Consider the following 25941-nt stretch of genomic DNA (forward strand, 5'->3'; position numbering starts at 1 on the left):
TTTTTTTTTTTTTTTTTTTTTGCATATTTCGAACCAAAACCAAAATATTGTTTCGCTAGAGTTAGACTTTAAAAGTTCATACCCTAAACAGTTTTTTCAACATTTATACCAAATCTCGACCAAACCCGTCTCTATTCTAGGTTCGGAAAGCTAAAAACTTTAAGTTAGCCCTCTAGAAAGTTCTTTCAATGTTTCGATTAAACTCAACCAACTTTGGTGCTCTAAACTCTAAACCTTACCATAAACCCTAAACTCGTAAAGTAGTCTAAATATACATCTACAAAAGTACAAGTGATCATATAAAAAGCCTACCCAATTCAAAAATAATTGAAACACCATTTTTCACATTACCAACACAATGTTCGTCAGAATTTAAGACACTAAGCCCATTATGGACGCAATCTCCCTACTCACAGAGTTCATTACCGACGTAGCCGACTTGGAATTCACACCAATCTGCTTCTCCATAATTGCCTCAAACCCTTACCTTCGCTTCACTACAATCCTTTACATTTCCAAGATCTTCTGCGTCGACTTCGATATCAATCAGTCTCTCAATGCGAGCATTTCCCTTCCATCCCTTAGTGATGCCATCACGGCTGCCGATGGCGCCCATTTTGAGACAATTGCTATCAGTTTTAAAGCCCCTGATCAGATGGTCCTTACATTCGAGACATCAAGTGAGTATCTATTAATACCCCACAACTTTGCAAGAACTATGATTCTTGTTTTCTTTAGCTTTCAAGAACACATTTTGTTTAATACTCTTTGTTTAATAGCACCTTCAGGGCGTGTGCCTCACTTTCATCAAAATTTGATGCTATTTTCACCACAACGGCTGCATTTAGATAAGCCTGTAGACACAAAATATTTCCACATTAAAACCGAATGTTTTAGACAAATCCTAACAGAGCTACCTATCTTCCAAGATGATTTAGGTAATATGACTCTTCTTTATGCTTTCATGTTCAAGAAACTCGTGTTTATGGGTTGGGTCGGGTTTTTAAGTCGAACGTAGTTGTTATCGCTGTAAAATTTTTAACTTAAACAAATTCAAATAAATCCTGTTGAGGATTTTTGGGAAGGAGTCCCACGTTGGCTATTTAGAGAATGATCATCGGTTTAGAAGTAAGGAATACATTTCCATTGTTTCGAGGCCTTTTGAAGGAAGCCCAAAGTAAAGTCACGAGAGCTTATGCTCAAAGTGGACAAATTTTTAACATAGTATCAGAGTCAAGTCCGTTGTGAGCCTCGAAAGTGTAGTCAAAAGTGACTCAAGTATCGAACAAAGGGTGTACTTTGTTCGAGGACTCCAGAGAAAGAGTTGAGCCTTGTTTATTGGGAGGCTATTTGAGGGCTCCATAGGCCTCAGGAGAGACTCTATAGTGTACTTTGTTCGAGGGGAGAATTGTTGAGGATTTTCAGGAGGGAGTCCACATTGACTATTTAGAGAATGATCATGGGTTTAGAAGTAAGAAAATACATCTCCATTAGTTTGAGATCTTTCGGGGCAAGCCCAAAGTAAAGTCATCAGAGCTTATGCTTAAAGTGGACAAATATCACACCATTGTGCAGAGTCGTGATTTCTAACATGGTATCAGAGTCATGCCCGTTATGAGCCTCGAAAGAATCCGAGTCATGCCCATTATGAGCCTCGAAAGTGTAGTCAAAAGTGACTCAAGTGTCTACAAAGGGTGTACTTTGTTCGATGACTCCAAAGAAGAAGTCGAGCCTTGTTTTTTGGGAGGCTGTTTGAGGACTCCATAGGCCTTAGGAGAGGCTCTATAGTGTACTTTGTTCGAGGGAAGGATTGTTGATGATCGTTGGGAGCGAGTCCCACATTGACTATTTAGAGAATGATCATGGGTTCAGAACTAAGTAATACATCTCCACTGGTTTGAGACTTTTTGGGGAAGCCCAAAGCAAACCCATGAGAGCCGATGCTCAAAATGGACAATATCATACATTGTGAAAAGTCGTGATTTCTAACCAATCCTACCCAATATAACTTATAAAATATCTTGGTTGAATTGATTAGGGTTGTGAGTTTTTTTTTTTTTTCGAACTTATTAATCTTCAAACATTTTCATTTATATGAATTCAACTCGATCAAGTTTTTCGGCCCCTCAATTTTTTTTAATGCCCCTAACTTAATTGTGCACGTTCTATCACAGTTTGGGTTACTCCAACGACTTCAAACGTCAAATTTTCAGCTGAATCTGGAGAGATTCTTGTTAATGGAGAGGTATTATTTTTTAAATGAACTATTCTAAGTCTTAAAACAAGAATATTTTGTTAATGTGAATAGTTATTGGTTGATGTTACGCAGGGTGGACAATGCAAAATTGTTGGTTATGAAGAATGTGTTGATACTCAATTCCAAATTGCTCTTGAGCCGAGGTTGTTCTTCCTTAGTTTGTCATTTAAAGTGAGCTATATATGTTTTTTTAGGACGGTGAATTCTTATAGCGTAATGTTTTTCCCATCTAGTAATTCGTATGTTAAATATTTCATCCAATTTCCTCGGAGTTGATACTACGAATGTCTGCCTTTTAGTAACGGTCGTATGTAGATGTCAAAATCTATTAGAAATTAAATATAATTTTTTTTTACGTGTTTACCCCAATGAATACGGTTGTATGCTCGGCTCGATGGAAATATGAACATATGTTTACACGTTTGTTATAGATGAAGATTGTAGAACTATAGTTTGGACCGACAAAATGATGATTATCGGGAGGTACATCTGAAAAAAAAATAGTTTCATTTTTTAAAAAATTATAATAAACCTATATTTTTATTTACATAAATAATTCTCAAATATATTATGGAGTTATATTCTAAATTGAAAGATAAAAAATTTGTTAAATATAATAAATCAAGCAAGACAACCACCCTTCTTTCATCACATTTCACACTCGGTAACATACGTATATAAACTCTTATAAGTCATTTCATTCATAACCTAACTTTTAAATCTCGACATAGGGTTGTGCATCGTAGATTTTCCTTATTTCAAAACATATTATACCATATCATGGCCTTACATATTATATCATAATACATTATGGCATCTCATAACATAAGATAGCTTATTATAACATATTATGACATTTCATTTATACTATAATATTATTTGGCATATCAAAGTAAATCACACAAATGACTCATTCCGAGCCACTGGGTACGTGTCATCATACATAAAGTAATTCTTTCAACAAAATCGATAGTAGAGTCACTTGTTTGGTTGACCTAGGTCGGAGTTACTAATTACTCTTTGTATCAGCTTGAATCCGCTCTTTAAGGTCCAATTCAACCTTAAATCCATTCTCTTGATGATATGAATTAAAAGAAAATGACAGTAAAAACTAGCCATTTTGTAGTCCAATTATTAAAGGTAAAGAAATATCTCGACATATCTACTCTATCGGTTCTTATTTTCAACCAAATCAAGTTTATTATTTTCAACCTTAAATATATGTTTGTTATAATGTTATATTCACTGCGTACAAATAATTTAATACTTACTCGAAATTGAACAACTCCTTTCTTTCGAACATAGGAGTTGATAAACATAATATCCGGACTAAATGACTTGAATACTTGCAACAGTCAATTATTTAAAAGGAAGATCTTGAGTCGAGAGAATTTCTTTCTTTTACATTAATTAAGAATTTCTTTTTTTCCTTTACACGTTAATATGGATTTCTGAGAGAAAATGTAAAGGTATGATTGGGTTCAAGAATACCGTTTTTTCTTAGATCCGATCATTTAAGTGTTGTAATACATCTTAAAATTATTCACTACGCTTTAAGAGATTATTTTAAATAAATCTGGTCTAGGAATGTAACCTACCTAGACCCCAAAGGGTAAGAGTTGAATTAGAAAACCATTCGAAATTTTGAGGCCTCCCCAAAGGCTTAGATAGCCTTAAAGATAAGACGCAAATTTTTCGAGAGCCAAGAGAAATGCTCAAGGATTAGGGATATGATGAGACCGTGCAAGTAGATTGTTTACTCACTATTTTTATATACACCTATTTTCCTATTTCTTTTAGTTGTTCGTAGTTTGTCATACGAGGATGGAGAGTGTTCGAGAGTTGCGCATTTAAGGGTGGATCGTCCCACGGTGTCAGTCTATCTATGTATTTGGTTATTTATATTTGGTTTGAAATTGTATCCCAAACTTATTCTCCATTTTTAATAAACCTGAACTAACTCTATTTTGAAATTAAATTTAGATTTATTTTTATTTATGGTGGTGTTTGTTTTAATTTGATTTAAGTTTTAGGGTATTTTTATTACTCAATCTACATCTACATGTGTGGTTCCTCTCAAGACGGTTTACAGTATAGTTACCTTATTCAGGGAGCCTCTGACCATTTCTTTATAAGCTAAACTACCCATGTAGTCCCTTGTCTCTTCTTAGGAAGGATTTATCATTTCGTGTCCTTGGCTTTCAACCCGTTTCTACACACAATAGAGACTCCACAAGTAATTAAGGGATGTCATCCTATTTGATATTGGACAAACTCGATGATACAGGTTCTTGTATATCTACTGTTTGGCAGGGATACTACTAGGTTTGATCTAGGTCACCGAATAACGCTACTAAGGTACGAGAGAGAATAGGAGATGATCAGACTTTAGTAATATCGTTTATACTACTAGCGGCCTTATAAGCCTCAAACTTAAATTTTCAGGATACTCTAGACTAGCTCCTCTACGTAAATCTGGTTCTAAGAGCACGAATGTCTTCACTACTGATTGCCGCTTACTATGGTTAATGTAACGCCCCTAATTTTCTCTACCCTAATTAGCAACGTTACCTTATACTCGTCAAATCAACAGGACAAGAGTTCACGTGGGACAGTCTCAATAACGAAAATGCATTCATCAATATACGCAGTTCATACCTAGAAAAACAATTGCGACAACCTAGCCTAGAAGTAATCAACAGAGAACTAGAGGAAACAATCGCAAAACTATGAACCCAAAAGAATCCAACAGGCGCCTACGACACTACAGACTCTCCTCAAGATTTCCATGGCCCTTCGCATCATCCACCGTCACCCATACATGGGAGTCTTGCCCTTACCTGCAAATATTGGTAGCAAGTGGCTCGAGTATTATATAAAATACCCAGTAAGTCGCCCCACTATTGGGGTTAAGCATATATTCATACATCCGGATACAAGCAATCGCACACAATACATCTACATGTCGCACACGATATACATACATGACGCACACAACACACATACATGTCACACAGAATACCCATACATGTCGCATATCATAACCATACATGCCGCACATAATGTTAGAAGAACGAAGCTGAGAGAGAGGTCTGTCTTCCATTCCTTCCCATGGCCTTAGGCCCTTGCCTTGTCCGGGCGGGGGTGGATGCATGGTAATTTCCCATGCATGACCCACATGGGTGACTATGGGCCCACCAGGCGAGCTCGCAAGCGAACTCCCTAGGCCTGGCTTGGTCGGGTATGTATGACATACAATACCGGACGCCACGAACAAAGGAGGGTCTGCATGATATCGTGGCGAACACAATATCGAATATACGCATCCATACCATCAGTAGCATAATGGGGGAGTGCCCCAGGTACATAACCATAGCGTGCATGAGATCCTTAAGGTTTACCTCCATGACATTATACATACAACGCTCCATCCCCTCGCCGCATTACATAGCATAATCGGGTCCACATTAAGCAAGCATATCATAGCATAACCGGGTCCACATTGAGCAAACATAACATAACATACCAGTCATCTCATTCATGGTATGTGGGGTTCTCATTACAATCATGACATGTCAATCAAGCTCATCATACATACAGGGCAACCAACCGTGTCACAACATCGTATTCATAAACATGGCATACATAGCAATTCACTGCAAGAATCACATACATAATCATAGCATGCATAGCATTTCACGACAAGAAACATCTAGCCTAGCATACAGCAACAACATATGGTGCATGCAAGGGCCACAGGGCACGCACCAACATATATACATAACTAACGCCACAGTAAGGTTACTTACCTCCTTGGCCTGGGTCGAAGCCGCCCACAGCGCTAACTCCAGCGCCTAACTACCTCCTATAAGATAACATGATACACTTAGAGCGCCTTCACAACTATCCCTCGTGCCTAGCTACCAAGGTACGTCCCTATTGCAAGCTATTTGTAAAAAATGGAGTTATACTTACCTCAGATGGTTGAAACGAGGGGTGGGAATGGCTCCAGAAGGGTCGAAAACCTAGGAATCGGTATACTATTCGGATGTCGAGCCGCCAAGCCGCGCCGCCAAGTCGCACTTAGCCGAGCCGGAGGTTCGTGAAGCCGCCGATGGAGCAGAAACCGATGGCTGTGACGAACACCACCGGCGCAGGGTTTCTGGCGCGCCTCCGGTTTGGGCCACAAAGAGGACGAGGCTCCGGGGTGGTGTCCGAACGCGGCCTGCGACGGGCGGGCTGCACGCTAGCTGAGACGTTTCGCAGAATGCCGAGGGTCGACCCACGCCTGTGTTGCGTCTTCCTCGTCCAAAAGTCCCGATGGTCTGAATCGTAGAGCTTGGCTACTGTCGCCGGTGGATGCGTCATCGTTCGTCCGTTCTCCGGTGGCGCGTCGGCTTCCTCTTGCTTCGAACCACACTGGCGCTCCCTTCTCCCTAAAGGAGGTGGCCACTTCTAGGGTTTACGAGCCTGAGTGGATCCCGCCAAAAATCGTGATTTTCGGCGAGCTTTCCTTTTTTTTTTTTTCTCTCTCTCTCTCTCTCCTCACTCCTCAGAAGGTGTATCGTTACAGTTAAGGTGCGGAGGGCATTCAATAGCTACACAGTTATAAATGGGGTCGTCCCAAAACATCAATCCTTTGTGCTTTTTAGGGCTATTAATTGTTTTCGCATCCCGAACCCTAATCCCCCGTTTTATACAAACTTTGATTCAGTACTATAATAAACATATTGATTTTAGGATTTTTCTTTTAATAGTATTAGTGTTCGACTTTAAATTTCACAAAATTTTACTATACTTCTGTTTATCTTTTTTCATCATGATCTATGCTTCGAAACCTCAAAAATCAAACCATGACACCCGTGCCATAAACCCAAAACCCCAAGAGTAAATGTTATAAATACCCTACCCAATCAATTGTGTTCAAACTTGAGAAATCATTGAAACTTCTTTTTCACATTACAATCACAATGTTCTTGATCAGAGTTCAAGATACTAAGCCCATCACGGACGCAACCTTCCTATTCAAGCAATTCATTAACGAAAAAGCCGACTTAGGTTTCAACCGCAACAGCTTCAGCATAATTACCTCAAACCCTTCCCTTCGCTTCATAGCAAGGTTTTACATTTCCAAGAAATATTGCCAAGACTTTTTCATCAATCAAACTCACATTGCCAAAATTTCCCTTCCATCCTTTAGTGATGCCATCATGACTGCCGCTGCTACCCGCTTTGATACAATGAGTATCACTCTTCCAAGCCCTTATAAAATGACCCTTACATTCGAGACATCAAGTGAGTATCTATTAATACCCCACAACAACATTGCCAAGAACTATGATTCTTGTTTTCTTTACCTTTCAAGAACTCACTTTTTTTAATAGCTCCACCAGGGCGTGTGCCTCGGTCGAATTCACGTGCGCTGCCACTGTCACCTACGCAAGCGATGGATTTTGGAAGGCCTTTACTCTCAAAACATTTCACCATTAAACCCGAATGTTTTAGACACATTCTTACCGAACTACCTAACTCGCAAGATTTAGGTAATATGACCTTTTTTCACCGTCCTTAAAAGAAACTTATCCCAATGTTTTGAGTCGGAGTTTTAGGTCAAACTCAATTGTTAAGATTGTAAATTTTGTATCTAAACCGTAAAATATTTAGGTCGAGTGGATTCCTAACTTATTGAGCGTGTTTTCATTAACTCGTCTTTCTCGATCACAGTTTGTGTTACTCCAACGACATCAGAAGTCAAATTCTCACATGAATCCAAAGAGGTTATTCTTACTCCAGAGGTATTATTTTCAATTGCTTATATCTGTTTTTAACTTCTTTTTGGTCTTTTATGTTTAACACTAATATTTTTTCTTTCTTGAGATTTATTTTTTTTCTATTTAATCTCCAAAGTTTAAATTTAATTTCTAATTAATTCCTAAAGAGGTTTTAAATCATCACTCGTAAAAGTTGATAATTAACTTAATAGAATGATTACATTCATAGTTAATTAACGACTACTAACTAAACTCTGATGATATGTATTTTTTAAACGAGTTAAACCAAATAGAAACCAATTTTGAATTTCAAGAACTAAGAAATCTCTCAAGAACGAAATGAAACTAAATTCAAATGGTTTGATTTTAAAAATTTTAGGACATTTTATTATTGTCTAAAGGTTTTGGATGATGTTATGCAGGCTGGACAATGTACAACCGTGGGTTATGAAGGATGTGTTGATACTCAGTTCAAAATTGTTCTTCATCCGAGGACGTTTTTCTTTGATTTGTCATTTAAAACGTGCACAAGTATATGGTTTTGTAGGACATCAAATTCTGGTAGCGTAATGGCTGTCCAATCTAGTAGATTTCATGCTATATATTACATCCATTTTCCTCAGACATGACATGTTGACAAATTATTCAATATACATCCATTTTCCTCAGACATGACATGTTGACAAATTATTCAATAAAGTCGTTGTCTTTTTTGTAACGGTTGGATATAGACGTGAGAATATGTCCATTCACTTTGAACCCAAATTATTCAATAAGATCATTGTAATATGGTTGTCTTTCTCAAACTCGCACCCTTCAACAAGGTTCCCTTGATTTGAATTTGTCGCATGAACAGACACCTAAATATAACTCCACTACAACTCACTTAATACTGATGATTTGAGGGAAAGAGGAGACCATATGAATTCCGGTATTTATAATAGAAGTTAGACAATGTGAACGATACATTTGTGATCCTCCATTTTATCTTTTACACTTCTAAATCATTAGATTTAAAATATATCGATATCATTTCCAAACTTGCAAAATCTCCTAAATTTGTTCTACAAATTAAATCTCCTAATCTTTTGAATTCTATTTGAGGGTACTTATTTTTTAATCTCAATGGACGAAATTTACCTCTAAATTATATTGGTGCAACACGTGGCGCACGAATGATGAGCGAGAAACTAGATTGGGTGTAGGTCCTTCGGTTGAATTTATAGTTGCGTGTGGATTGAGTTACAAGTCACTAAGTTTAGACCTAACCTTTCTCTAGGAGCCTAACAGATCACCACGTCAAACGAAGTACCTTAAGAGTGTTATTAGGCTGCTAGTTGTGTGAACAGTGTCTATAGCTTCGTGTGGGACCAGGGGTTCCTGATCAGTTCTCACTCCTCCTAGCCGTTTCGCATGAGAAATGTGAGTCCACATCGCGCCTTCAATGAGGGAGCCTATCATGGACCTAGGAGGTATTCAGCACAGCCCTAAGTAGGATACATATAGTCTTAGATAGCCTACAATTAAGTAGGTGGCTTATCGAGTATAACCTTTATACTCATCTTTGTTGTCTTGTCCTTTTTTAAGAGTGTGAGGCGTCAGGTCAAGAGAGGGCGTGTTTGAGAGTTGTGGATTGTCACAGAGGAAAGCATGTCACAGGACGTCAGTCTAGTCCAATTTTTTGTACCCATTGTCTTTCATGTTTTTGGTTGTCAAAACTGGTTACAAATTGATTCTTTGTATTACAACCTTCTTCTTATGAAATAAATGATTTTTGAAATGATGTCTTCATTTGAGTTTTCATTGCATACACACTGTACATCATTATTGCTTTGAGTCACGACTCATAATAATTATTGGGTCGTGACAGTTGTTTATGGTGTTTGAATCAAAACTTGACCAAACATGTCCATGTTTGAGGTTGGTAAGTTCCCAATTTTGTCCTCTAAAGACTTCTCCAACGAATTATGGGTCGTAATCAATAAATTCATGTTTCGATCGATCTCTCGAGAGTTAGAAGCCAAAACTTAATAATCTCGATAGTTGTTCTTAATGGTATGACCAAAACTCAACCAAAAACGTCTCCATTAAAGTCTTGGAAGGTCTGTTATTTCTGTTCGAACTTTGAATAGATAGAACCCTAATTTTGTTCTACGAAGAGTTTTGTTTGTTATTTTTGCAAAGTTTGGACAAAAATATTGTTTTGCTCGAGTTAAAACTTTAAAAAACTTTCCTCTAGATAGTTTTTATCATATTTGGACAAAATCTCAACCAAACTTGTCTCTATTCTAGATTTGGATTGAGAAACTTTCGGTCGGTCTTGTCAGTTTCGACTCCAACTAAAAAACAAAGGTAAAAGAAAATAATATAAAAGCATAATAAAATAAAGGATAAATAAGGTAAAATTTAAATTAAATAAAGCTAAACAACACTATGGTTAAATCAAGTTTATCACAAAGGAAAAACGAGTTTAGGATGAGAAACTAAATACAAAATACTCAAAATATAAAGAGGTTGCACTCCAAAATAGTTTATGTGACCACGTACCTCCCAAATACTCCCCCACCACTACAGGCACCTTGCAAACACGTAAAGAAAAGAAGAAGAAAGGGATGAGTATAATAAAAATGCTAAATAAACAACCTATTTATAGGTTCTCATCCCATTCGTAACCGAGTAGGTACCTACATGCTTTTCCTTGGACTTAGCAGTTCTGGTCTAGTCTTTATTCCTATCTGAGCATCTAGGGTACCATGAAGTTCCGAGCGGTTCTCTAGCTGCTCATGAACACATAAAGTCACCTATGTTTGGGGGGATGTAATTCCCTTGCACTGGCCAACTACTAGGTCAACTTGTTTCGTCCCACACCCTCTATCATGAATGGGTTTAGAGCATAGTGACTTTGTTCCAGAGACCCCTAGCCATTTTTATAAGGTTGGGGTATGCACTACCCCAACCGATCTATGCCCAACTCGATAATACTGTGTAACAACCCAAAGCATCACTAACACATATTGTCTTCTTTGGACTTCCCTTCAAGATTTTAAAATACATCTACTAGAGAGAGTTTTCCACACCATTATCAGGAATGTTTCATTTTCCTCTTCAACCAATGTGGGATCTCACAATCCACCCCCCTAAGGCTCCAACATCTTCACTACACATCGTCTGAGGCGATCGCTAATAGATATTGTCTTCTTTAGGCTTCATCTTCAAGACTTCCCCTCAATACATTTTAGAAAGTGTCTACTAAGGAGACGTTTTCACACTATTATAAGAAATGTTAAGTTCCCCTCTCCAATTAATGTGGGATCTCACATACTGCTGTAGGAGTGAAAGGGTAGTAGAGAGTCTGATGACACTGTTCATACTGCTTATTGCCTAGAGAGCTACCTCTATTGTCCTTGGATGTTGTGGAGGTCTACTAGATTCCTAGAGTCATCTAGACGGTTTAAATCTCATCTCTCGTTTCCAATACCTCTAAAACTAACTCCTAAGGTAATCCATTCCCTAGGTGCACATGGGTCTAAATCTCTGATCGTCACTCACGATCTTAGGGTGCTCGAAGATTTACTAGAAACGTATTGTCCTGGGTCAACTTGAATCCGCTTTAGCTCTAGCGCTTTAATCTTAACTTGGTTCTTTTGTACATGCTTCGTTAGGTAGATAATCTTATCAATCACCTAGAACATGGTATTCATAAACTAAACATTTGTGCAAGCTTAGTAGGAAGATAATTATATCAATAACCTAATGAACACTGAAAACGTGTATTGAACATTCATGCAAACTCAACAGCGAGATAACATCCATCAATCACCCATAGCATAAATCACAAAAGCGCATCCTCCTATCTAACACAATAAAAAACATTAAAAACAACATTTATCTCAAAATCTTGTTATAGAGGTATTTTGGTAATTTCTTACATCTTACATAGCTTACTCGTCTGGATTACACAAAGCATTCTCATCCAAAATTACCCTCTAGAGTCCTAACTAGGCATATTCTAACCATCTGAAGTAAGGAATGTTTGCATGCTAGTATAGTTTAGGGATCCCATGCGCATGTGCCGACACCTTCAAGGAGGGTGTAGATGCGCTCTCGACGACATGTGCATATTGATTGGCGCTTTCATTTGAGTCCGTTTGGATCGGTGCAAGCAAATCGAGTTAGAGCAAGCCGCGATCTCGAGTCGCCCTCTGATGGCGCAATACGTGGAGCACTTCCTAGTCGAGCACGCTCCTTCCCCAATTTTCAACGTTCTCCTCAATTGCTTGAGGTACAGCTCCGTCCTACTTGACATGTGGCCCTATTTACGCTTGACACGTGTCCGTTCTTCTTCTCGGAGTTTCTATTTGAATTCTAGATTTCCAAATTAGTATCCAATTAGTTCTCTAACTTCTTTAGATTTGTTTTGTATTGTTTTTTAAGTAACTTTAATCAACTTGGTTCATTTACCAAAGTGGTAGAGAACGCATTCAAAGTTAGTCCATACCTAAAACCCATCGTTCTTAATGCATGTTAGAAGTTAAGTTTCAATCTAATTAAACTCGGGTTCCTTGACAAGATTTGTGTGAGTTACTCCCAAGAAGAGCATACTAAAAAAATCAAAACGTAATTCCAAAAAATATCTCTCGAATCTTAAGAAAATTTGAAATTAAAAATTTGAAACTCTTACCTCTCGATCTTATTTATTTTTGGATGGTTTTCAATGATTTAAATGACCGATTGAATGTCCCTCCTACTAATTTGATTGAGTAGCACTATTAGAAGCAGATTTTCCAGAAAATGTGAGTTTGAGGCTTAAAGGTCACTAGCAGTGTGAATAGTATTACTATAGCTTGACTATCTCCTGTTCTCTCCAATACCTCAGTAGCATTATTCGGTGACCTAGATCAAACCTAGTAGTATCCCTGCAAAACAGTAGATATCTAGAAACTCGTATCATCGAGCTTAACCAATGTCAAATAGGATGACATGTTTTAATTACTTGTGGAGTCACTATTGTGTGTAGAAACGGTTCGAAAGCCAAGGCCACAATCTCATAAACCCTTCCTAATAGGAGACGATGGACTAAATGAGTAGTTTAGCTCACGATGAGTAGCACTATCATGTGTAGAAATGGTCAGAGGCTCCCTAATCAAGCTCACACTATATAGTAAACCCATCTTGAGAGGGTGCCAGGGATCACACATATAGATTGAGTAGCAGACCCGCACCCCGCACGTAGGGTTACTCCTCCAGACTTTTAACTCTATGGTGGTTCCTGTGGAAGAATGACCAGTTAACCATATACAACAATGTTTAGAGAGAGGCCTTACGTTGTTCTATGATATGTAACAAGGTCATGCCTTAACTTAGATGGTTGGTCCTTCACGACCAGGAAAAGTAAGCTTTCTAAGTTTAACAACAAAAAAAAAAAAATAGTTCACCCAAAACTAAGTTATGCCATTAAGTAGATCTGCAGCGGCAAAAAATGTAAACAACCTCCAAACTCCGAGAGGTTTGTAATAGACAAGAGAACCCCTCAAAACTTCAAAGCATTCTCAAAAGCTCAAGTAGTTATAAAACCTTGGCCCAAACTTCCTAGAACTCAAGGAAAAAGTTTTGTGGTAATTTCTACATTTCTTTTTTTAGGTAATCACTTACTTCTGGTCCAAGTGGGAAAAGCATTCAAGAGCTACGCAGTCATAAAGGGGATCATTCCAGAACATCAGTCCTTTGTGGTTTCTGGGGCTATCTAGGGCTATTAATTGTTTTCACATCCCGAACCCTAATCCCCCATTTTATATAAACTTTGATTCATTATTGTTATTGTTCGATTTTAAATTTCACAAAACTTTATTACAGTTCTGTTTATCTTTTTTCAACACTGTCTCTACTTCAAAACCTAAAAAATCGAGTCGTAACACCTCTACCGTAAACCCAAAACCCTAAAGTATTCAAAATATACCACTAAAGAAATCTACCCTTTAAAATTTTAACAATAATTCACAAAAATCCACAAACCAATCTTATAAAGACCCTACCTTACCCAATCAATTGTGTCCATACTTGAAAAATCATTGAAACTTCATTTTCACATTACGAACACAATGTTGTTGATCAGAGTTCAAGACGCTAATCCCATCACGGATGCAAACTTCCTATTCGCGGAGTTCATCAACCATGAAGCCGACTTAGAGTTCAAACCAAATAGCTTAACCATAATTGCCACAAACCCTACCCTTCGCTTCATAGCAACGCTTTACATTTCCAAAACCTTCTGCCAAGACTTCACCATCAATCAAACTCACATTGCTAGAGTTTCCCTAACATCCTTTATTGATGCCATCATGACTGCCGCTGCTACCAGCTTTGATACATTGGCTATCACTCTTCCAAGCGCTTATATCATGATCCTTACATTCGAGACATCAAGTGAGTATCTATTGATACCCCACAACAACATTGCCAAGAACTATGATTCTTGCTTTCTTTACCTTTCAAGAACTCACTTTCTTTTAATAGCTCCTTCAGGGCGTGTGCTTCAGTCACATCCACGTGCACTTCCAATGTCACCTTCGCTAATGATGGATTTTCCTAAGCCTATACTCGCAAAACATTTCACCATTAAAGCCGAATGTTTTAGACGCATTCTTGAAGAACTACCTCTCTGGCAGGATTTAGGTAATATAATCCGTGTTCTCGATCGAGTTTTAGGTCAAACTCAATTGTTAGGTCGAGTGGATTCAGGTAGTGAAGAACAACTTAATTAACTCGTCTTTCTCTATCATAGTTAGTGTTACTCCCACGGGATCAGAAGTCAAATTCTCAAATGAATTCAAAGAGATTATCCTTTCTCAAGAGGTATTATTTTCGTTCTTGAGATTTGATTTTTTTTTTTTTTTTTTTTTATTTAGTTCTTGGGGTTTCAAAAATTATATATCCGGTCTCTAAAGTTTGAATTTGATTTCTAATGAATTCCTAAAGCGGTTTTAAATCGTCTCGTAAAAGTTGATAATTGTGATATCCCACATACACCCTTCATAAGGGTGTAGAAACCTTCCTCTTGCAAATGCATTTTAAAGCCTTGAGGGGAAGTACGAGAGGGAAAGCCGAAAAAGGTCAATTTCTCTTAGCGGATGAATCTGCCGTTGCCATAATTAGATATCGATATGTATTTTTTAGAGTTAAACCAAATAGAAACCAATTTTGAGTTTCAAGAACTAAGAAATCTTCAAGAACGAAATGAATCGAATCTTGTTTGATTTTAAAATTTGATGGAACATTTGATTAATGTATAAAGGTGTTGGATGATGTTACGCAGGCTGGAGAATGTACAATCATGGGTTATGAAGGATGTGTTGATACTCGGTTCAAAGTTGTTCTTAATCCGAGGATGTTTTTCCTTGATTTGTCATCTAAAACGAGCACAAGTATATGGTTTTATAGGACAACGAGTGCTGGTAGCATAATGGCTGTCCCAACTTGTAGATCGTATGCTATGTATTACATCCATTTTCCTCAGATATGACATGTTGACGAATTATTCGATAAGATCGTTGTAATATGGCTTTCTTTTAGTAATTGTCGGATGTAGACTCGAATATATGTTCGTTCACTTTGCACCCAAATGGTTCAATAAGATCATTGTGATACGGTTGTCTTCTCCAAACTCGTACCCTGATTTCAATTATCGTAGGAACAAACACCTAAATATGACTCCACTACGACCCACTTGATACTCGTAGTTTGAGGAGAGAGGAGACAATGTGAATTTAGGTATTTATAATAGAGGTTAGACAACGTGAACAACACATTTGTAATCCTCCATCTTAAAATTTTTAAGACCATTAGATTCAAAATATAAGATGCTCGAGAATTAAATTGTTAAGGATATTTAGTAATAAATTATAGTTTACCATATATATTATATTTGATATTTTATTATAAGGCAAATATCTAACATTTGCCTTATTACTATAGGTATCTTTCCATTTATTGTTATTTCCATTTATTACTATTTCCATATCCTTGTAATTTATTTGATTATAAATAAGATAACTTTCACACCATTTAGGTGTGGTGGTGATTCAGCAAACATTCACATGGTATCAGAGCCATTTTGGTTTAGCAACCCGGATTCTTTCTTTTCAATGGCTTTTGAAATCTTCTACTGTTCTTCTCCACCACCACTATTGGCTTTGACGCCGCAGGGGCAGTCGTCATGGCTGCCACATGCAGAGCCGATTGATTATTCTTCGGCTCCACCCTTTTGACCTCCAAATCATCCTTCGCCATACTCTGTACATACAACCTCACCTTTTCCAAACATAGCCTCTTTCATTTTCTTCCCAATTTTCCCTTCATCCTTCATCCTTCATCCTTCACAAAAACCCTAATCTTAGGATCTTCATCAGCATTCCTCTTCGAAAATATACAAAATCTCAATAAGCCCATCGACCTTCTGCAGAGATTTACCTTTGGAATCTGGGCGCCGCACTGGCATCTTCGCCAACCAAGTTGCCGCCGCCCTTCTTGCCAAAATTGGCTCCTTCGCCCCAATGTGGCGACTCTTCCAGCTGCCCTTCTCGCCAAAATTGGCTCATTCGCCCAATGTGGCGACTCTTCCGGCTTCAACATTGTCTTTGTCCCTTGCTCTAGGTTTCTCCTGCTACTTCTTGGGGTTAGACATATTCTCACCAGAGCCAAGTCAACATCGTCACTAAGCGACAATCCCTCTTCATGGGTTAGACATATTCTCACCGAAGCCAAGGCAGCATCGCCGCTGAGCGGCGATCTCTCTGCAGTTTTCGATGGCCAAGAAAGTGTTTCTCTACGCCTCCTCTGAACCAGGTTGTTAACATCTTCACGAAAAGTGTTTCTCAACCTCTTTGAATTTTTCAGATTCAAGCTTCACGTTCGTTTAAATCCGACGCTTAGCTTGCGGTGGGGTGTTAAGGATATTTAGTAATAAATTATAGTTTACCATATATATTATATTTGATATTTTATTATAAGGCAAATATCTAACATTTGCCTTATTACTATAGGTATCTTTCCATTTATTGTTATTTCCATTTATTACTATTTCCATATCCTTGTAATTTATTTGATTATAAATAAGATAACTTTCACACCATTTAGGTGTGGTGGTGATTCAGCAAACATTCACATAAATCTTTTAGGTTAAATCTCTTAAATTTGCTCCACAAATTAAATCTCCTAATCTTGTGAATTATATTTGATGTAACGCTTACATCTAAATTATGAGTTGTGTGTGGATTAATGGGTTGAAGCCTCAGGTCGAATCGGGTCAGGTCAAGTGTAACACGTCCCTACGGATGGCTTGAAGTGTTGCTCCAGTTGCAAGCGGACACGTGTTGTTGGTCTTTACATATGCACTTCCCACTTCGTTGTGCGACACGTGTCCCACTGGTTACTCCAACTTGCTTCGATCCAAAATTGTTATTAGCCTCTTTTTCTACATGATTCCTCAACTTTTTTGACCTCTAATCCAACTATTCAAATATAACTTTTATACAATTTTAGGTCAATAAAACGATCGCATTCAAACTTTCAGAAAAATATTTATTTTTATCGAAGTTGACGTTTTCAAGATCTCTAATTCCAACGTGATTTTTGGTCAAATCCCAACACGAAATCAACGAGGTTCCTTTTTAAATTAACACACTCCGACGTTGGAGTTTAAGTCCACCTTAACTCTTAGATTTTGAACATAAACTAGATCTAAGAAATCAATAAGGAGTGTTTGCCGTGAGGAACTTCGGGCTAATCTCGAACTTGAACAACGGTAAGGGTGCCTCCTTTTTCTTCTTCTTTCTCCTCAAACCCTAGGTTTCTCTCTCTCGGACATTTTTCCCTTCTACAGCTCTTTGACATTCACACTTCAACGCTCTCAATAAAATCCCGAATCTCCAAAAATAAAGGGACAAAAGTAATACCCACTGGGCTGAGTGTTACGTACGAGATCACAAAGGGAGTCTGTTAAGGATAGTTGACCATCCGTTATAAAGCAAATATCTATATTTGCCTTACATTAAGGCTTACCATATTTGCCCTTTTATTAAAGGCAAATATATTGTATTCATTTATTATTCTTTCCTTTTATTGCTATTTCCATATTATTTGTAATTTACCATATTTCTGTATTAAGTAAATGATTATAAATAAGAGAACTCTCACCACTATTTAGGTGTGGTGGATTCAACAAACATTTACATGGTATCAGAGCCCTTTCGGTTTAAAAACCCTGATCCTTTCTTCTCTATGGCTTCCGAATCTTCTTATCATCTTCTTCCTTTCAATACTCTAATCCATATGATCATCATCAAACTTTCTTCCTCCAATTATCTTCTTTGGAAAAGCCAACTTCTTCCTCTCCTTGAGAGTCAAGACATGCTGGGTTATGTTGATGGAACTATGGTTCCATCACCTCGCTTTGAACCAGAAATCTTCTCAACACTCAACCCCAAATATTTGGCATGGAGAGCAGCCGATCAACGACTTCTCTGTCTCCTGCTCTCCTCTCTCACTGAGAAAGCCATGGTTGTTGTCGTTGGTCTCTCTACTGCACGTGATGTTTGGCTTGCGTTGGAAACTACGTTCAGCCATCAGTCGAAAGCTCGTGAACTGAGACTCAAGGATGACTTGCAGTTGATGAAACGTGGCACCAAACCTGTTGTTGAGTATGCCCGTGCCTTCAAAAAAAATCTGTGACCAACTTCATGCCATTGGCAGACCCGTCAAGGACATTGATAAAGTGCACTGGTTCCTTCGTGGACTCGGTACCAAATTTTCAGCTTTTTCTACTGCTCAGATGGCTCTCACCCCTATCCCCTGTTTTGCAGATTTAGTCTCTAAAGCTGAAAGTTTTGAGTTGTTCCAGCGCTCCCTTGAGTCCTCTGACTCCACTCCTACAACATTCACAGCCACTAATCGTGATCGCACCCATGGAAGCCACCCTGCTTCCTTTAGCAACCAGCGAGGTCGTTCTTATTCTCACAAAAACAACTCTTCTAATCGAGGACGAACCCACTCAAGTCAGGGTCGTCGACCACCTCACTGCCAAATATGCCGCAAAGAGGGCCATTATGCTGACCGCTGCAACCAACGGTATGTTCGACCTAATTCTTCTCATGCTCACCTTGTTGAAGCCTTTAACACGTCATGTTCTATTGCTGGACCCGATGATGCTGATTGGTTTCTGGACACTGGGGCTTCGGCCCATATGACTGCCAACCCATCTATTCTGGATTAGTCTAAAAATTACACGGGTAAGGTCTCTATGATTGAAGGAAACGGTGCATCCCTACCCATTACCCATACCAGTACTCTTTCTCCTGTTCCAAATATTCACTTATTAGATGTCTTGGTTGTCCCTCACCTCACTAAAAATCTTCTTTCCATAAGTAAATTAACGTCTAATTTTCCTCTCTCCGTTACATTTACTGATAATCTTATTATTATCCAAAATCGTCAAACAGGAAGGGTGGTGGCAACCGGTAAAAAAGATGGAGGGCTATATGTGTTGGAGCGTGGCAACTCTGCTTTTATTTCAGTCCTTAGAAACAAATCTTTACGTGCTTCATACAATTTATGGCATGCTCGTCTGGGTCATGTGAATCATTTTGTTATTTTCTTTTTAAATAGAAAAGGTCATCCTTCTCTTGCGTCTTTATTACCTTCTCCATCATTATGTAATATTTGTCAGCTTGCGAAAAGTCATCGATTGCCTTATTCCCGCAATGAACGGAAGTCGTCTCATGTGTTAGATCTTATTCATTGTCATCTTTGGGGTCCTTCTCCCGTCAAATCAAATTCGGGTTTTCTTTATTATGTTATTTTTATTGATGATTATTCTCGATTCACTTGGCTTTACCCTTTAAAATTTAAATTTGGTTTTTTTTTTTTATATTTTTCTTCAATTTCAAAAATTTGTGGAAAATCAATATTCTTCTCGTATCAAGGTATTTGACAGCGATGGTGGTACCGAATTTATTAGTACTTGTTTCAAAACTCATTTACGTAATTCTGGCATCCACCATCAACTCTCTTGTCCATATACACTTGCTCAAAATGGTCGTGTTGAGAGAGAAAACATCGTCATGTGACTGAGACTGGCTTGACCCTTCTCTTTCACTCTCATCTTTCTCCTCGTTTTCGGGTTGACGCCTTCAGCACTGCAGCTCATATTATCAACCGGTTGCCTACTTCACTTCTTGGAGGTAAGTCACCCTTTGAACTCCTTTATGGCTACACTCTACATTATGACAATTTTCATCCTCTCAGTTGTCGTGTTTATCTTTATTTGCGTGATTATATGCCTAACAAGCTTTCTCCCCGCAACATTCCTTGTATTTTTTTGGGTTATAGTCCTAGCTCATAAAGGGTTCCGTTGTCTTGATCCCGCCACCACTAAGCTATATATCACCCGCCATGCTCAATTTGATGAAACTCACTTTCCTGCTATCCCTAGCTCTCAGGCCCAACCTCTTTCCTCTATTCCTATTTCAAATTTCTTGGAACCACATCTTTATCACATTGATTCATCCCCCCTACCACTTCATCACACATTCCTCGATCTAGTTCATCCCCGTGTGATATTTGTTCTGACCTTGTGGATGAGTCTGTGCAGGTTGATATTTCTCTTGCAGGTTCCACTTTGCCACCCTTGACTTCTAATTGGACCTTTATTGAACCTACTATTGATTCCTCTTCTTTGAGTACTCATCCTATGATCACACGAGTCAAAGCTGGTATATTCAAGACTCGTCATCCAGCAAATCTTGGTATTTTGGGCTCATCTGGACTTCTTTTTACTCTTCTTGCATCCACTGAGCCAAAAGGATTCAAATCTGCGGCTAAGAATCCTGTTTGGGTGGCTGCCATAGATGAAGAAATTCGAGCGTTACAATAAAATGATACTTGGACTTTGGTTCCTCGCCCTACCAACACCAACATCGTGGGCTCTAAATTGGTGTTTCGTATTAAATATTTGCCTGATGGATCCATCGAGCGTTTCAAGGCTCGTCTTGTTGCCAAAGGTTATACTCAGATTCTTGGTCTTGACTACACTGACACTTTCAGTCCGGTTGTCAAAGCTACCACTGTCCGTGTTGTGCTACAGTCACAAATAAATGGCCTCTTCGACAACTTGATGTCAAGAATGCTTTTCTCAATGGAAATCTTATTGAACGTATTCATATGGAACAACCTCCTGGGTATATTGATCCTCGATTTCCCACTCATGTTTGTCTATTAAAGAAGGCCCTCTATGGCTTAAAGCAAGCTCCTCGTGCCTGGTTTCAGCATTTTTGCTCATTTCTTCTCACACTTGGGTTTTCTTGCAGTCGCGCTGACACATCCTTTTTTGTCTTTCATCAGCAATCTAACCTTATCTATTTGCTTCTTTATGTTGATGACATTATTGTTACCGGCAACAACTCATCTCTTGTTGACAGCTTTACTCACAAGCTTCATTCTGAGTTTGCTACCAAAGATTTGGGTTCTCTCAGTTACTTTCTTGATCTTGAAGCTTCACCCACTCCTGATGATCTCTTTATTAGTCAGTTAAAATATGCTCGAGATATCCTTACTCGTGCTCAATTGCTCGATAGCAAACCAGTCCACACTCCCATGGTTGTTTCTCAACACCTGACTGCTGATGGTTCTCCTTTCTCCGATCCTACTCTCTATAGAGCTCTTGTTGGCGCCCTTCAGTACTTGACTATTACGCGTCCAGATATTGCCTATGTTGTCAATTTTGTCAATCAATTCTTGCATGCCCTACTGCAGATCACTTTCTTGCTGTCAAACGTATTCTTCGCTATGTCAAAGGAACACTCCACTTTGGTCTTACCTTTCGTCCATCCACTGTTCCTAGTACGCTCGTCACTAATTCGGATGCTGACTGGGCTGGCTATCCCGATACTCGTCGTTCTACATCCGGCTATTCTATTTGTCTTGGTAACAATCTCGTTTCTTGGAGTGCCAAAAAGCAACCTACTGTCTCACGCTCCAGCTGTGAATCTGAGTATCGTGCTCTTGCCACAACTGCTGCTGAACTTCTTTGGGTTACACATCTTTTGCATGATCTCAACGTCCCTATTTCACAGCAGCCCTTACTCTTATGTGACAACAAAAGTGCTATTTTTTTAGCTCTAATCCCGTTTCTCACAAGCGGGCCAAACATGTTGAACTAGGTTATCATTTCCTTCGAGAACTTGTTATCGCTGGCAAGCTTCGCATACAATATGTACCCTCTCATCTCCAAGTTGCTGACATCTTCACAAAAAGTATTTCTCGATCTCTCTTTGAATTTTTCAGATCCAAGCTTCACGTTCGTTCAAATCCGACGCTCAGCTTGCGGGGGAGTGTTAAGGATAGTTGACCGTTCATATATTTGCCTTACATTACGGCTTACCATATTTGTCATTTTATTAAAGGCAAATATATTGTATTCATTTATTATTCTTTCCTTTTATTGCTATTTCCATGTTATTTGTAATTTACCATATTTCTATATTATGTGATTATAAAGAAGAGAACTCCCACCACTATTTAGATGCGGTGGATTCAACAAACATCTACAGGGTCATCTCGAAGAGTTAGCCCCTTGTGGTTTTAGAGGGTATTAATTGCTTTTACATTTCGAACCTCGATCCCCCGTTGTGTATAAATTTGATCGTACTTGTGTTCATCCCTCTCATCATAATCTAAGCTTCGAAAACCTAAAAAATCGAGTCGTAACAAGAACGAAGGAGACATAGGGATGTTATAAAAAACCATTTTCACATTGAAACACCATTTTCCACATTCCCAACACAATGTTCTTCATCAGAATTCAAGACACCGATCCCCTCATGGCCGCAACCTTCCTATTCTCAAACTACATTAACGAAGTAGCCGTCTTTGAGTTCACACCCGAAGGCTTCACCATAGTTGCCTCAAACCCTTCCCTTCGTTTCATTTCAACATTTTACATTGACAAAAACTCTTGCGTCGACTTTAACATCCCTCAATCACACATTGCAAGCCTTTCCCTTCCACTCTTTCGTGGTGCTATCATGGCTGCCACCCCCGCACGTTTTGATACAATGGCTATCAGTTTTCAAACCCCTGATCAAATGATCCTTACATTCGAGAATTCAAGTGAGTATCAATTCATATCATAACAACATTGTCAAGAACTATGAATCTTGTTTTCTTTACCTTTCAAGAACATGTTTTATTTGTTGCTTTTTATATTGTTAATAGCACCTTCAGGCCCTGTGCCTAACTTGGATCATCAATATGTGCTCGACCTGTCAGCTTCGGAAGCGGTGGATTTACCTCTACCTGTAAATACACAATTTGTCACGGTTAAAGCCCAATATTTTGGACACGTCCTAGCAGAATTACCTTTCTTGCCTGATGATTTAGGTAATATGATGCTTCTTTATTGTTCTTGGGCATTCACGAGTTGGGTTAGAGTTTTAGTCGAACTCTATAGTTAGAGTCGTAAATTTTTTTGACTTGAAGCAATTCTTATAAACATAAACCAATAGTACCATAAAGTATTTAGGTTGAGTTGATTTGGACGGTAAAGAACAACCCTAATGATCCCAAACCAATCTCTTTTTTTTTTCTTTTTTTTCTTTTTTTTCTTTTTTTTTTTGGTGAGATTCTATAATAATTGGGAGGAGAACTAACTATTATTTATAAGGGTGTGAAAGTCTCTCCCTAGTAGACGTGATTTAAAAATCTTGAGGGGAATCCCGTAAGGGAAAGGTCAAAGAGGACATTATCCGCTAATGGTGGGTTTGGACCGTTATAAATTGTATTAGAGCTGGACGTTGGGCTATGCTAGCGAGGAGGTTGAGCCTTAAGGGGAGTGGACACGAGGTGGTGTGCTAGTAAGGAGATGGATTGAGGGGTCCTACATCGATGGGAGAAGGGAACGAGTGACAGCGAAGACGTTAGGCCTCGAAAAGAGTGGATTGTGAGATTTTATATCGGTTGGGGAAGATAACGAAGCATTCTTTATAAGGGTGTGGAGACAATCCCACATGGTTGGAGACGAGAATGAAATGGTGTAGAAACCTCTTTCTAGCAAACACGTTTTAAAAACTGAGGGGAAGCCCAAAAGGGAAAGCCCAAAGAGGACAATATTTTCTAGTGGTAGACTTGGGTCATTACAAATGGTATCAGAACTAGATATCGAATGATGTGCTAGCAAGAAAGCTGAGCCCCGAAGGGGGTAGACACGAGGTAGTGTACCAGTAAGGGGATGGATTGGGGGTGTCCTACATTGATTGGAGAAGGGAATGAATGTCAGCAAGGACGCTGGGCCCCGAAGGGGATGGATTGTGAGATCTCACATTGAGAGTGTGCAAACCTCTCCCGAGTAAACGCGTTTTAAAAACCTTGACGGAAAGCCCAAAAAAATAATATATGCTATTACATGTTTAATGACCTTAACTTATTGGGCATGTTTTTTACTAACTGTCTTTCTATCAGAGTTTGTGTTACTCCATTAAACAATATGGACTTAAGCTGTTACATTTTAATACCTCTAACTTATTGTGCATGTCTTTTACTAACTCGGTCTTTCTATCATAGTTTGTATTACTCCATCATCATGGGATGTCAAATTCTCACTTCCATCCACGGAGATTACTCTTACCGAAGAGGTATTATTTTTAAAATATTTAATAATAAACTATTAACTCATGTTCGTGTTTCGTAAAGTTGATGATAATTAAGGTAATAGAATGACTACGCAGGATGGACAATGTTTAAATCTGGGTTATGATGATGTTTATGATACTGAATTCTACGTTGTTCTTCAGCCGAGGATGTTTTTCCTTAATTTGTCATTTAGAACGACAGCAAATGTATGGTTTTTTAGGACAGACAATATGGGTAGCCTAATGGTTGTCCCAACTAGTGAACCGTATGCTGGATATTTCATCCATTTTCCTCGAATGACACCTTGAAATTTTTGTCTCACAAATTATTCAATCACATTATTGTAATATGCGATGTAGATCCAATACAATATTTGTAGCAACAACTTTCGAACTTTCCAAATGTGACAAAATATTTCAAATTTGATTTTTATTTCTCGGAATCGATGATAGGGTTATCAATCGATTCGTAATGCTACATGTTTTTTTTTTTTTTGTTATATATAGAAAGAGTCTAAAACGAGAAACTAGGTTTTCGGAATTGCTTAACATCGCATCAGAATGTCGCCAATTGTAGCCTGGTGGAAGATGTCTAAAAAATGACCCAACAAAATCATAAATTTTAAAGAAGCCTTCGCTGCGATATATCATTTGCTAATCAACATTCATATCCAGTATATCGTTGATATATCAACATTCATCAACATGAATATCAATCTTATTGATTCACTAAATGGAATATCGATATTCATATCAAGTATAGAAAATAAACATTTAAATTATAACGCTTGTTATAAGAGACAATTTAATAAGAGAAACTAAACACAACACACAATTTAATAATCCCTATACGTGGCTTGGGTGTTGAAAAACTCAGTCGGTCGGCTCCATTCGACGTAGGCAGCTCGGTTGAACTTTTTGGACTTGTTTCTTATATTTTCGACCCTTGTGAAAATGTTTTTGACCTTATTGAAGGTAATTAAGTATGACCCCTAAAGAATCAATTTAAATTATTTTGAGCTAGAAGTTGGAATTATTTGATATTCTTATGTAAGTTAAATTTGATGTCTGAATATGAGGTCGTGAGTCTACCTAGGTTGAAACGAACTTTGAGGGACAGGAAACAAACTGAGGGACAGATTTGAGCCAGCTCTAGGAATATTGAGTGACTTCGGTTTAGGCCAACCATATAAATGGCTCTATTGTTGGCTTGGTTGGATGAATTGTATTATGTATG

General features: G+C 38.3%; 1 protein-coding gene across 3 annotated transcripts; it reads left to right on the top strand.

The window, feature by feature from the left end:
• The first annotated feature begins 7268 nt into the window (after window positions 1–7268).
• LOC111435280 lies at window positions 7269–15688 on the top strand. 3 transcript variants are annotated; one of them, XM_023072719.1, is made up of 4 exons: window positions 7269–7552; window positions 7642–7800; window positions 7982–8052; window positions 15341–15688. In XM_023072719.1, the coding sequence occupies exons 1-4, from the start codon at window positions 7468–7470 to the stop codon at window positions 15545–15547; spliced, it is 522 nt and encodes a 173-aa protein (XP_022928487.1). In that variant the 5' UTR covers window positions 7269–7467; the 3' UTR covers window positions 15548–15688. The 3 variants fall into 3 exon arrangements, with proteins under 3 accessions (XP_022928487.1, XP_022928485.1, XP_022928486.1); XM_023072717.1 differs by lacking the exons at window positions 7269–7552; window positions 7642–7800; window positions 7982–8052 and adding exons at window positions 14125–14451; window positions 14542–14700; window positions 14810–14880; XM_023072718.1 differs by lacking the exons at window positions 7269–7552; window positions 7642–7800; window positions 7982–8052 and adding exons at window positions 14125–14451; window positions 14551–14700; window positions 14810–14880.
• The last annotated feature ends 10253 nt before the right edge of the window (window positions 15689–25941 follow it).

The sequence above is a fragment of the Cucurbita moschata genome, unplaced genomic scaffold (genome assembly GCF_002738365.1).
Source record: "Cucurbita moschata cultivar Rifu unplaced genomic scaffold, Cmos_1.0 Cmo_Scf00048, whole genome shotgun sequence".
NCBI classification, from domain to species: domain Eukaryota; kingdom Viridiplantae; phylum Streptophyta; class Magnoliopsida; order Cucurbitales; family Cucurbitaceae; genus Cucurbita; species Cucurbita moschata.